General features: G+C 41.8%; 1 protein-coding gene across 1 annotated transcript in view; it reads left to right on the top strand.

Moving 5' to 3' along the window:
- Positions 1–14,298, top strand: part of ADAMTSL1 (ADAMTS like 1) — a 346,871-nt gene that overhangs the window by 272,050 nt on the left and 60,523 nt on the right. Inside the window, exon 16 of the mRNA XM_035895578.1 lies at positions 1,052–1,181. Within this exon, the coding sequence (XP_035751471.1) occupies positions 1,052–1,181 (130 nt within the window). The remainder of the gene's footprint in view (positions 1–1,051; positions 1,182–14,298) is intronic.

Raw genomic sequence — 14,298 nt, 5'->3', positions numbered from 1 at the left:
TATGGCATCTAGTGTTGCAATCAGTGATTTTCTAGCTTTCTGATCTTGAGATCCAATCAAGCTGTAATATTCCCACCTTACTCACAGGAAAAAGTGAGACAAAGTAATTGGTATGATGAAGATTACAGAAGGAATTTGATATCACCAAGGATTTCCTGGGTTAATACATAATCATCAAATCTTCCAGCTTCTCTCTTAGTCCCAATAGCTACCCTTGGCTTGTTCTGTCCCAGCTCTCAGATGCACCCTGCAGGTTCGCATCTTCAGTTTAGGTGCAGGTCTGTGGGTGCAGAAGAGTAACTGAGAACAGCCAAATTGTCTGACTTTGTTTTACTTTACTTTTGCACATATAGCAATCATACTGTTGCTTAAAATACAGCACGCCAAAGTCAAGGCCATCATCACACCTCAGCCTGCTTGACTGGCAAATAAACAGCCTCATTGCATAGTGAAAGGATGATTCCCTAGAGAGCACTGGACAATTTTCTGTCCAGGGAACGTAAGTGGTGAATGAACCTAGGGACTTTTCACTGGAGTCGAGATACCTACTGAGACTGAAAGCAAGGGCAAGTAAAAGCCTGGCATCCCATACGGTGTTTTGATCAGGTCGTCTCCCAGGTGGCTGGGGAACAGGATGCAAAAGGTGCAGTAAGCAACATATGACTGTGTCTGGAAAATTACGAGACTTGCAGATGAAAGCTTTTCCCAATGGAAGGGAGAAAAGGAACTGCAGTTTTCCCTACTCAGTCCGGGATGCTGTGCCTGTGTACTAAAGGATACATCTCCCTTTAGCAGACATTCATACTGTACTGCTCAAAGAGCGTCAGGCAGAGTGCTTGGATGTGGACAGCAAACAGCTCACTGACATGTGAGAAGCAGCCTCCTTGCTCTCTGCTGCCAGGGCTGAGCTGGCAGCCCCAGGTGTGAGGTCGTGCTTCCCCACACGCAGCAGCCCCAGCACAGCCCCACTGGCCCCGCCAGGCCCATCTCTGCCCTCGGCTGCCCCTCTGGATACAGAGAGCTGGCTGTGACCTTGCCTTGTTGCGTGCAGGTGTCCAGGAGGCTGTGGTGACCTGCCTGAACAAACAAACCAGGGAGACTGCCGATGAGACGCTGTGTGTAACCAGCCGCCGTCCCCCACAGCTGCTGAAAGCCTGTAGCCTGGACCCCTGCCCCCCAAGGTAGGCTTCTTATATCTTATCACCAGACATATTTTTTTCCAGATTTAAGAGAGACGTGATCACTGATGAAGCTGAGAAACTGATCTTCAAGCTCTCCATGAATATGAGACGTTCAGGGCCAGGGATGCTTGGATCTGGGCATTATTATAATGAGTCCTGAAGTACAAGAGTAAAACACACAGGCGGGAGCCGAAGGCAGGTCCCCGGGCTGCAGTACCACAGGATCCGTGTCACTCCACCCTTTTCACTCTTTTAACTGATGTTAAGTGAGCAGGAGTGATGTGAGTGAGTAAAACTCTGCTGCTGAGTGAGGTACGGATCAGCGCAGCCAGGTCAGTGTTGTTATCACAGGTGAGGATGCCCGGGCCAGGGCTCTTCGGTCTTGTCCAGGCATCGTTCAATGCATTTTGAGGAATCAATGGCAAAACAAATACACACTGTGGGTGGTTGTAGTCCAATATGTTGCCCAGAGCCATTTGAACAACACTAGCAGTAAGAAAAAAAGAATTTTAAATAACTCGTGACCCCATACTCAATGGCCTTTCAGTCTGGGGGCATGCACTGCTTCACATGTACTCTTTCTTAGACTGCAGGGTCTTGCAGCCTCTTCATGCCACAATTGTATTGACCAGGAAGTGCAAAGTGATGGTAACACGAAAGGGCAAACTTCAGACCGCTTGCCTCTTCAGGTCCTGCAGGCAGCCAATTTATGGATTGGCTTAACTTCACCCGGAGTGGTGTCACGTTGAAGGAGACTTCTCCAAACTCCCCTCTCACAAAAGGTTTTGCAGAACCTGTTCCTCCCTGGCCTCAGGCAGCTTCCACCATCCTGACCCTAAAAATAACAGATCTTTGTCTGCAGAGATTCACGTCTGTACCCTCTATGACAGAAAATAGCTGTCATGAGGTTCCCGTGGTTTATTTAAATAGACCTGGGCCTGTCAAGTCTTCAAGATGTACTGTATACATATTGTCTTTATTCCCAGCTGTACACAGGTGCATTTACTCTCTTCTGGTACTACAGCAGATCTGAAATACATTGTTTTATAACTTTGGACTATTAAAACACTCAATGCTGTCCAGGTGGTAGGTATTCCTTAGAGTGTATATTGGTAAGTGTATGTATGGTTTTTATGGCAGCAGGCCAGTGGTATATCATTATGAATATTAGTAGATTTTGGGTACACAGAGGTTCGCATTAAAAATCAAATACGGCATCAAATATGGCCAACATCCAAGAGTAATAAGGACAGCAATAATAGTTTGGTTGGATGATCAGGATTTTGAGACTGTCACAAGGAGAGACAAATAGGCTGATGTGTTTCACCAAAGCATTACAAGAATTGCTTATTAGGATACTGCAACCCTGACTTTGTTAAATTATCTGTATTTATTATATTAATATTACACAAATATTATATTAATGCTTGAAAATGCAGTCAAATCTGGCAAATCAACAAATGGTTGCAGGACTGGTACCACAGCCAGGGGTTCAACTTCTTAGACCATGGGACTGACTTTGAGAAACCTGGTCTACTAGGGGCTGATGGGGTCCATCTCTCAGAGAAGAGGAAGAGCATCTTCGGTCATAGACTTGCCAAGCTGGTGAAGAGGAATTTAAACTAAAGCTGCTGGGGGAGGGGAACCTGAATCCATCCCACTCCTACCAGTTTGATGCCAGTGCCAGCAGTAGATGTCCAGGGCCCAGAGAAGGATTAAGGGTCAGCAGGAGAGCACCTGAAGAGCAGCACAAAGGAATCCCAGCCACTCCAGACAGTAAGTCAGCTTCATCGAGGGCCCAGCTTAAGAGCCTCTATGCACATGCACTTAGCATGGGGATTAAACAAGAAGAGTTAGAGACCTGTGTGTGCCTGCAAGGCTATGATCTTATTGGCATCATGGAGACGTGGCGGGATGGTTCCTATGATTGAAGTGCTGGAATGGAAGGATACAGGCTCTTTAGGAAGGACGGGCAGGGGATGTCACCCTCCATGTCAATGACCAGCTGGAGTGCATGGAACCCCACTTGGGATGGAGGAGGAGCTGACTGAGAGCTTATGGGTCAGGATTAGAGGGACAGGTGACATTATAATGTGAGTCTGCAGCAGGCCACCCAACTAGGAAGACCAAGCAGGTAAGGCCCTCTGTAGACATAGGAGCAGCCTCATATTCACTAGCCCTGGCCCTCATGGGGGACTTAAGACATCCCAATATCTACTGGAGGGACAACACAGCAGGGCTTAAGCAATCTGAGAGATTCCTGGAATGCACTGATGATAACTTCCTTCTCCAAGTGATAGAGGACAGGTGCTATGCTGGACCTTGTTGTCACCAAAAGGGAGGGGCTGGGGGGGAATGTGAAGCTCAAGGGAAGCCTTGGCTGCAGTGACCATGAGATGGTGGATTTCAAGATCCTTAGGGCACTGAGGAGACCACGCAGCAAGCTCACTGCCCTGGACTTCAGGAGCGCAGATTTTGGCCTCTTCAGGGATCTGCTTGGTAGAGTACCATGGGATAAATCCCGGGAGGGAAGAGGGCCCCCAAGAAATCTGGTTAATAATCAAGAATCACCTCCTCCAAGCTCAGGAATGATGCATCCCAACAAAGAAGAAGTCAGGCAAAAATGCCATGAGGCCTGCATGGATGAACTCAAACACAAAAAGGAAGCCTGGAGAGGGTGGAAGCAAGGACAGGTAGCCTGGGAAGAATACAGAGAAATTGTCTGAGCAGCCAGGGATCAGGTTAGGAAAGCTAAAGCCCTGATAGAATTAAATCTGAACAGGGATGTCAAGGGTAATATGAAAAGGTTCTATAGGTACCTCAGTGATAAAAAGAAAACTAGACAAAATGTGGGCCCTCTCCGGAAAGAAGGGGGAGACCTGGTTACCCAGGATATGGGGAAGGCTGAGCTACACAATGACTTTTTTTGCCTCAGTCTTCACTGGCAAGTGCTCAAGCCACACTGCACAAGTCACAGAAGGCAAAGGTAGAAACTGGGAGAACGAAGAACCACCCACCATAGGAGAAGGTCACGTTCAACACCATCTAAGGAGCCTGAAGGTGCACAAGTCCATGAGACCTGATGAGATGCATCTGCAGGTCCTGGGTGAACTGGAGGATGAAGTTGTTAAGCCACTAGCCATCATATTTGAGAAGCTGTGGCAGTCCGGTGAAGTTTCCACCAACGGAAAAAGGGAAACATAACCCCCATTTTTAAAAAGGGGAAAAAGGAAGACCCAGGGAACTACAGACCAGTCAGTCTTACCTCTGTGCCTGGCAAGATCATGGAGCAGATCCTCCTGGAAGCTATGCTAAGGCACATGGAAAATTAGGATGTGATTGGTGACAGCCAACATGGCTTCAATAAGGGTAAATCAAGCCTTACAAATTCCCACCCCTGGAAGAGTCCAAGGCCAGGTTGGATGGGGCTTTGAGCAACCTGGTCTAATGGAAGGTGTTCCTGCCCATGGTAGGGTGTTGGAACTAGATGATCTTTAAGGTCTCTTCCAACCTAAACCATTCTATGATTCTATGAAAAGAACTTTGTAGGTGGAAATCGCACTGTAATTTATAGGTAGCAGCATCACTGGTGCTGAGAGTGCATGGTAGGAGATTGATCACCCATCAATTCTGACATGGAAAATAAATATTCACTGGATAAGAAAAAATAAGTCACACCTGTAGGCAGGTATTTATGTGAGTTCTGTTACAAAAGTAGACTGAGAAATTGGGTGAATACTTTTTGAATTAGTCTGTGTGATAATCCATACCACTGTGGTAGCCTTGCTACCAGAGCAGAGCTAGTTTAAAGCAACCTTGGGCATGTAATCCGCCCCATGGATTACCAGATGATTGTACTGTAGGTGAGAATCAGGCCATGAAGCAAAAGTGAAAGGGGATTGAGGTGGTGGGGGGTGACTAAGAAGCTTTCATTGACCCCTAGGGCTGCAACTGAGAAAAGGGGAAATGACTCCCCTCTCTGTAAATACATCTCTCCCTCCAGCCCCCTCAGACTGGAGGAAATTGCGTGTCTGCAGAGATTTAAATGGCACAGGATGAAGAACAGCACATGTTCTGCAAAATGGCTCCTCTGCTAAGAACAAGGAGGCCTGAAACTTGAGGCTGCAGACAGCAGGCAGCATGGCTAATGGAAAGAGAGGCAAGAAGGAAAGTTGATGTGTCTCCCAGGCAGGCTGTGACAGGATAACTCCTTATTTCCTGCAAGGTTCTGAAGTGCTACGTCTACTAATGCCACTGTATGGTATATTAATTAAACTGATAGTATTTAGTGTATAAAGATTATTGCTTTATAATAATTAATTACAACAGTCTTAAGACTTCCAAAGAGAACACACCAAAAAAAAAGAAAAAAGAAAAAAGAAAAAGCTTTAGGGTTTTCTCTTTGTTGTAATCATAAGATGCTTCAGGATTCTAATTCAAGAAATCTTGATCCAGGAATCTGATGGAAATTTAGGCTAAAAACCTGTCCTTCTGAATGCTGATGAAGGCATTGGTATTGACTAACAAGTCCAAAATTTGTAATACCCTGTGGCTGTGAACTTAGATCCCTGTTACAGAAGTTCCCAAAATTGCGATCTGTGAACTACTGATACTTCCCAGAGCTTTTGCTGATGGCTTATAGAGAGAGCTGGCTGGTCTTAGAGTGTTGGCTTTTCTCTCTGTTTTCCAGCTGCTGAATTGCATTAACAGCAGCTAAAAATATAAAAAACACTTTCCTAAACTGTCCATGATGTGTAAGCGACTGTTGGAGCATGCAGTTGTGGTGGGTAGAAGAGGCAGTCTGCTGAAAAGGCAATGGAGACAGTGACGAATGTTTCAGTAGACAAGGGAATGTTGTCCACAACATGAAGAAAAAGCTGAGAAGTCTTGCCCAAGAGAATGAAAATTCCCTCCTAGTATATTTAAATTATTCCAGTGATGTTTCTTCAACTGAAACACCCCAGCATGCTTAGCATTTAATGCATGTATCTAGAATTTAATACAGTTCAAGATCTTATTTAGCTTAAGTGGGAGAACATTTAAAAATTAGAACTTCCAAGCTTAAAGTTGCTTCTGCTGCAGGCACTTTGGGTTGCATGTGGGATTCTCCACAGCCTCTGAAAGGGTTAGTCATGTAAGCCTCTCCAGGCCACCAATTGATTCAGCTGGTTTAATGGAGATAAACAGAAGCTTTGAACCACAGAATCTAGTCAGCCTTTCTGGAGGGTCAGAAAGGTCAGAATACACCTTGAGACAGATACTGTAGGAGTAGTCAGTGAAGAGTAATTTCATTCTGGTTTTGTTTCGTCATTCTTTTTGGACACTTAAGAATGATATTAATATGGTCTTCACTGTTGCTGTTCTTTTTGCTCCCTACTGAGAATACATGTAAATAGACTAGAAGACTTCATTATTCACTTAATGCTTCACCTTGAAATTAGTCTTAGGTTTCATCATCCTCTTCAATTCTTAATTGCTCTGGTCTCTCCTGAAACAAAATATGGTAAGAGCTAGAATATACTGGCAATACTTCAGAATTATAAAAACACTGAAAGGTGATGGTGCTTGTATAGCAGCTGAAAGAGTTTTATAATTTCCATTGACATTCTGGCTTAATGTATTAGTGCGTTACTGCTCTGAGTCCATTGAAGAGAGACAGAAAAACTAAGCCACAGAAATCTGTCTTCAAATATTCACAACATATGGAGCCAGCAAAATATCATGCTTAAAATTCTTACAGAAGAAAGAAGAACCAGGAAGAGTTGCACACAAAAATTGGAATATTTTATCCATATTCAAATCCCAAAGCAGCTGAGTTTCCTGTGGTTTCAGTCTTTGTCAAGAGTTTTTTGCTTATTGCTTCAAGAACAATAGCAGAAAAATAGCCTTTTCTCCTGGAAAACAGTATAACAAAATTTCCCATTTTGCACTGAACTGAGAAATAGTGAAACACCATGGAGCTGATTGTAAAGTTGGGAGCTAATAACTGATTTTAGCACAGTGGGTACAGAGTAAAATTTCATATCATTAACTTGGTATACCCTTGTTCGGTATTTCTATAAAAAGAATATAGCCCATTTTGATGTACTGAGCTTTCTCCAGGAAAGAGAGGAATGAAGACCATGACCATTTTAATTCAGTCATTCAGTTACTTAACTTGTGTCTATCAAGCTATATCACTTCCAGAATTACATAGCAGTACTTGAGCAGAGCACTGTCATCCCAGAAGTAAATGCAGAATAGCTATTCAATGTAGAGAACCTTCTTCTCTAAGCTCAAAAACAAAGACAGATCACTCAGTTTTGCTAATTGCTATGTTTATATTCTAAATAACTCCAAAAACAATCAGAAAAAAACCTGTTTCAATGTTGGTTTTACTGTTTTCAACAACAAAATTATTCATACACAAAATGTGTCTTTTCCTCAGCCTCCATAACCCAAAATACAGAGGCAGTCATCATTTAATCAGATATAATTGCTCTTGTTTATAACAGCAACAGCATGAGCACCTCATGGTGAGCCAACAAACTCTACCAAAGGGGTAAAAGAGAATGTTGTAACTGTGTTATTAATTATAACTGCTCAATAGCTTGGTCAATGCGTGTTGAAAAGGTTTGGTAAACATGTATGGAAGAGTGGAGGGAGAAGCAAAGCAATGAAAGCCAGATGTCTGAAAATGGAGGAAATTCCAGGCAATTTCTACAGCTTTGTTCTTGCATATTTTCAAAACTGAACTTTTATTCCTGTACAACAAAGAACAGCTGAATGCTACAAAACCAAAAAAAACAGTGAAGGAAAAGCAGGCGGTTCTAGGAATAGCACACAATTTCACTCCAACACTCTCCCTTTACTCCTTCAAGCCTCTGTTGTTAACAAGAATGGATGGGAAACCGTCTGAGTGGTCCTGATACCTGACTGAAGGGTCAAGATAGCCTGAGCTAGGCTGAGTTCTAGCTCATTGCACAGTATCCTTCTTTTTCTCTTCCTTTTCGTCATTTTTCCCCCTGCATCTGCTTGTTTTGTGTTTGTGCAATAAATTACCTGATATTATGTTAATGTTTATTTGCTGAATGCCATATTGTCCATCTGTTTTGCTCTATTTCGTTTCCCAGATGAAATCAAACTATGAAGGAGAAAAAAATCAACATGTTTTTCAATGCATTTGGAGACATGAGGCATTAGGTTGCTGGTAGGTCAGACTTAGTTTAACATGTGCTTCCATCAACTATCTGAAATTAATTCAATATGTGCAGAAGGGTCAGAGCTTTCTCTAATCCATTAAAGGCAACCTCTGTCTGGGGAAGGGTGTCAATACATATGTATTTTGCATCGCTCAGGTGAAATATTAGAGCATCACTGTCAACTTCATGAAAAAGTTTAAAAGATTTGCAAGTCATTATGTCTACAGATACTGCAGTATAGCCTTACTGGCAGGAGAAACCACTTCTTGTATTGTTGCAGTCTTTTCTTGGAGATGTAAGTTAGAATTAGTATTAATGAGGCAATGATGGTGTTACTGTCTCTTTGTGCCACAGAAAGACTTTCAACACCTCACAAACCCCTGACTTTTAGGTAGGATGTATTTAAGTCTGTTTTGAACTGAAGTGCATTGAGAATGTCTTTGACAGCCTCTTAAGATGTAGCCCACAGAGCCTCCTGGGATCACAGGCCACAGCTTGAACCATTGGTGGAGAGAACAAGGCATTAGAAGGAATATGCTGTCAGACAGGGGAGATTCACCCTTATTTGAAGCCTTTAGGTCAATAATCAGTTTAAACAGGAGTCATGGGCTCAGTGAGAGAATCATGATGCCATTTTTTGTCTACATTTACTTTGCTAAAGATGGGAATGTACAAAGACAGTCAGTCTAATGCCTAGGCGGCTCTGTTATGCTGTACCTGCATGCCTCCCTGCACTACTGTAATACCACCCTGGCCTTAGAATGTATTAAACTGTAACCTAAACCTATTTATCTTTCTCTCCACTTTTTTATAATATAATCTCCCCATTTGTGCCCTCTCCAGTTATTAAGAGATTGTCCAAGGTATGTCTGACAGCCCACCCTTCCCATTTCTCATTGGATGCATTGCCTGTGGTGGGACAGTCACTGCATGCTCCTCCGCATCTTGCCAAGGGGACTCAGGGGGAGTGGTCCTTTTCAGCCATGTGTGTCACAGCAAAGTAACTTGCAAATTGCCAGGATCAGTGGAGCAGCTATGGAGTCTCCGTCACGGTTCATTTCCAGCTCTTCTAGTTTAAAATTTCAGACTTCTTCCCCAGCCATTTTGCTTTTTTAAATAATATGATGGTTCCTTCATTAGATAGGATTTCACTCACAGACTTTTTCCTCCATTTCAGCTTATATTCCATTCAAACTACTATGTTCATAAAATATTAAAGCACAATTGTAAATAATTTTTAATAACTTACACCATATTTCCTTCTTACTTCAAAAATTGGTATTTCTTATTCAGAATCCTATATACCTGGATAGATTATTTTCCTCTACGCAAATCTCCAGATCACAAGTTTGACCAAGTTAGTACACCCTTGTGTTGAAACAACCTCACCATATCCTACCGCAAGTTTTTTATAGCTTGGTTTGTGATCAGTATGAGCTTAAACTCATGATAGGGATTTAGTGAGTCCCTCTGCAGAGGACAATTTCTCTTCCTTTTTTCCTGACACTGTCAGTTTCCTGATTTTAGTCACCTTAATACAGTCCACTTCTCTCCACCCTTCTCTTCTTTAATGGCTGTGCTAACCAGAACTCAATATTCACTGCCGCTTGATGTTTTTCAGTATTTTGAAGAAATATGCTCTCACTTCAGCATTTCATACAATACCTTCTAATTCTTAGTTTTTTCTCTAAATTTATTCTCAATTTTCTTGAGTATTAATTTACTGCCTCAACAGCAGGATTTCACTCCAAAAAGAAAGCTTTCCCAGCAGTGATGATAAAGAGCACGTCTTTGCTCTTGTGCCAAATATGAAGTTAAGTCAAATGTTTTGTAGCATAATGGCCAGACTTAACTTTTTCACTGCAACATTAACCTGTTAAATAAGCTACAGGGTCTTACAAATGGTGCCTTTGAAAAGGGGAGACATGAAGAGCACCATTATATTTCCCACTTACGGTACTGCTGAAGTAACTTATTATAGCAGTAGTCTGAGGAATACCAAATACTTTCAAACCAGTAAACCTTTGTGGATGAAAAGATAAGGTATGTAAAAGGAGAATAAAAATATGGCCCTAACTTCTGAAAATGCACCGTACAGTTCTGTACCATACTTACACATCAGAAAGTTTCACACATGGAATAAATGGAGGAGGCATCTTAATTTCCATTCAATTTGGAGCAAATTAAGTACCTATAGAAGGAGGCAGACTGATCGAACAGAGCGCTGTATCTGCCAAGTAGGTCTGTCACATCTGCAGAAGCACATGTGTCCATGAAAATTTCCATCTTCAATGATGTGATCTCCATTCCCCTGGTCTCTCTGCTGGCATTGTTAAGCATTGAAGATCTCACTGATGGACCAGAGTTTGTGGTGTGCAGTTACCCATTAGAAATGTGGCTAAGCTGATGTGTTCTACACCATAATCAGCTTTTAGTAGATCTTAGTCATTCACAGCCTTGGGAAAGACGTGAACTGCTCAGGCATTTAACTGCATCCAAGCAATGGATCCACAGATTTGTATTGTTATAATTATATTAGATGTAAGTTTGGGGGTTTGTTTGTTGGTGGTTTTTTTTTAATTAGAATCATAGAATCATAGAATGTTTTGGGTTGGAAGGGACCCCTAGAGGTCATCTAGTCCAACCCCCCTGAGTTACAATGTTATGGTTCCTGATCTGAACAAAGGTGTTCAGATACATCAGACAAGTTCATTCCCCTTCCCATGAGGAAGCAAACTGTACTGTCTAAAGTCATTATTTTCCCCAAGATCTAAGAAGCCAGTTTCTCATTCAGGGAAAGATAGGGGAGAAATGTATTAAGTTGCCATTCTGTAGTCTGTGGATTCTGTATACAAACCTGTATCAATACAACTATTTGGATGGAGATATGAAGTTTCTTAGTAAAAGCTTGCCTGTGTACATAGCAACTTTTCTGACATCATCACTTTGAATATAGTAACTTTTCCTGCCATGCATTTTTTGAGTCAGAATCGGATCTTAGTTGATACTTCCATGAATCTGAATACTTCACCATGGTTGTATCAGTTATTTACAGGTGTAACACAAGTTTAGAGCCTCTTCACTCTGTGTGAGGAGCTCCTGCATGTTTGGATCTCTGCATGTCAATGTGTGGAAAAACATCTTTTGTTGCAGAACAGTGAACGAGTTACTAAATAGATTATCAGTCATGGTTTCAGGATCGCAAAGAGGAAAGTAAAAAGAAAATTTTGGATCAGGATGTGCCCTTGGAACAAAATTCTTGCACTGCCTTACTTACTAACTGTATGTTTCAAGAGGGGCATTGAAGGAAACTCAAACATAAGCAGGCATTGGGAGTTTCCTAAGATCAGTCACAGTACCATACAGATAGCTATACATACCTAAGTTCAACTGTTTTCCCCTCCCCCTACTAAAAAACTAGAGAAAAACCTTGTATGCCTGATTTTGAGAGACAGCCTGTTTGTACCTTTTGCACTGGCAAAATAGTTCAGGAACAGTTCATCCTAATAAAAATATTATCCCTGTAATGCTGCCAGCCAGGTCAGCAAGAAGTTCATGTTATCTGCTGGTTTTGTGGCAGTACTGCTCATAAAACTTGGACTGTCTAGAGAATTACTTAAGCCCACTCACTGTTATCCGAAGACAGTTTCATTCATGAATCTGCTTTCTTTGACCATTCAAATCAGTAACATCTCCTTTACTTCTTTCCTGCACTGATCATTTCAGCAAAGGCATACTTAGACTTTAGGAGAGTCTTGTTACTCTATGGGACAAAATCACATCTTCATGAATATTGATCTTACAGGTTGTGAAGTCAGGCTTCTCGTATATTCTTCTGTGCCAATTACATGCATTTTCAACTATCTCATTTTAAAATGCTTTATTTTAGATGGTATTTCAGCTTACAAATAATTGGTTTGTTGCATATCTTTCTCACCTCCTGAGCTTTTTCTTTCTTTGTCTTCTGGTGTCTGTAAGCTTGTTGATTTCTTCTTCAGGAACAGCTGTTTTTTAACATTTTCCATATGGCATAAAGTTAGGCCTAAGAAAAGTTGTTGACTTATGAGACAGTCCGGCATGGAGAGTACCAGTATGAAAAGAGCCAGGGAGCCTTTGACATAAAGCAGCTCTGTCATGGGCAGCAGGGTGTTAAACTGTCTTTCTGCTTCTTTGTAGAAGAACCATATGAGAGCACTTCATAGAGTGATGTGCACAATTTATTTCATAAGTTAGCAGCTCTTGTGGTTTTGCATTACTTTGATGTAGGTTTAGGGCAAGGGGTATTATCCCGCTCCACTGTAGTCCCCAAACTGTGTGTTCCTCCCTCATTCAGTTTCTGCCATCTGCCTTTACAAGTGCAATTCATGTAATTTCTGTCCTATTCCTCAACTCTCCCTATGTTACTTGTTAACCAGCTTTCCACCTTTACGCTAATTTACTCTGTTCCTCAACTGTTTCCTATCTTAATTTTTGAAAGGGGCTACCAAGGACCTATTTTCAGTGTACCTCACATAAAATATTAAATAACCTCCTTGTAAGAAGTTGCTGCTTTAAGCGTGATCCTGAATCTAAACTTGAGACAAAAACTGGTACTTGTTTATCTACCAAGCCTAATCTGATCTCTGTAGCTATATCAAAGATGGCCATTGCTATCATTTATCTCAATGCCACAATTATCATACAGAGTAAAAGTCTCTTGTGAGGTACTTTTCAGTAGCTGGTGTGTCTGCTAATCTCTCAGACCAGTTCTCTGCCAAACCAGGTCACCTACCTGAAGTTGTCTTTTCATATTCCTCTGTGGTTCATGAATTCTGCATCTGCAGTAGTCCCCTGAAAGACCCACTAGACAACCTTCCACTGTTCAAAGTGTTGGCAGAAAAACAGAAACCCTCTTTTCTGACCTGCTCTAATGGTTAATGTTCTCTGCCTTAAACTCAAGGGGCAGCAAGTCTTTTTTGCTGTAAGGAACCTTACATATATATAGCTTGAAGCATGTCAGAAGGTTAGTCCAGCAACCAAAATTGCCATTTGTAGAGTTGTTGCATATTCCATTTACCCTCTGTTCTTCTCTAACTTTTGCGTTCCTTCTCTATTTTCCTCTATTTGGCTCTGTTACATAAATATTGGCTCCCTGCCACATTCAGCTATAATGAGCTGCAATATTCATTGATACCGATAAGTCTACAGAGTGAATGCAGATCACTTCTATCATCTCCCAGAGCACTCTCACTGAGCCTTTGATGTGCTTGCATGTGTTGGCTGCATAGGCATCTCTTTAATGGATTCCCTTCACTTGCAAGAAAGATGCTTTTTGAAGAAAAGCACCTCACTCTCCCTTGTGCACAACAATCCCCTGAAAACCTTCTCTGCTTGTTTATCTCCCTTGTCACATCAGTGATACTGAATGACAGATTTTGTCAGGCTGGCACTGAACAACAACTAAGCATGGATTATTTTTCTGTTGCTGCAGCTGCTAATGTGGAAGTACTTTGCCTTTTCATTTTTATTTCTTAATCAAGCATTAACTTTTTCAAAGCTTAGTTAAATCTCAGTTTTCCTCTGGAGTGTTTGTATACTACATGTATACTTGTAATGTTCTCTCAACACAAACTGAACTATAGCATTGGGGAGATCACTTCCTAGAGACTCAGATCCATGTTTAAACACCCAGGTGGAGGTCTTAGGCCTCACACTTCATTTCAAAGGAGCAGTCTGATTTTACTGGGAATGATTTAACAGCTGAATGAAAAATTAGTTGTAGTTAAAGTCTTACCTTTTATGCCCTTTATTTGAGACTAGTTTGGTTATAAAGCCAGTAACTGACCTGGAAGCCCTCATCTCAAGTCCTGTAGCTTCACTGTCAGAAAGTATGCTACCCGAACAGAACTGACAGTAACTCTCTGCTGTCCAAAGTTTGAGATCACATTCTGGATGGT

This window comes from Egretta garzetta, unplaced genomic scaffold (genome assembly GCF_000687185.1).
Source record: "Egretta garzetta isolate BGI_Z169 unplaced genomic scaffold, ASM68718v1 scaffold175, whole genome shotgun sequence".
Classification (NCBI taxonomy): domain Eukaryota; kingdom Metazoa; phylum Chordata; class Aves; order Pelecaniformes; family Ardeidae; genus Egretta; species Egretta garzetta.
The sequence above is the reverse complement of the archived record's forward strand: the minus strand, read 5'-3'. Positions and strand labels throughout refer to the sequence as shown.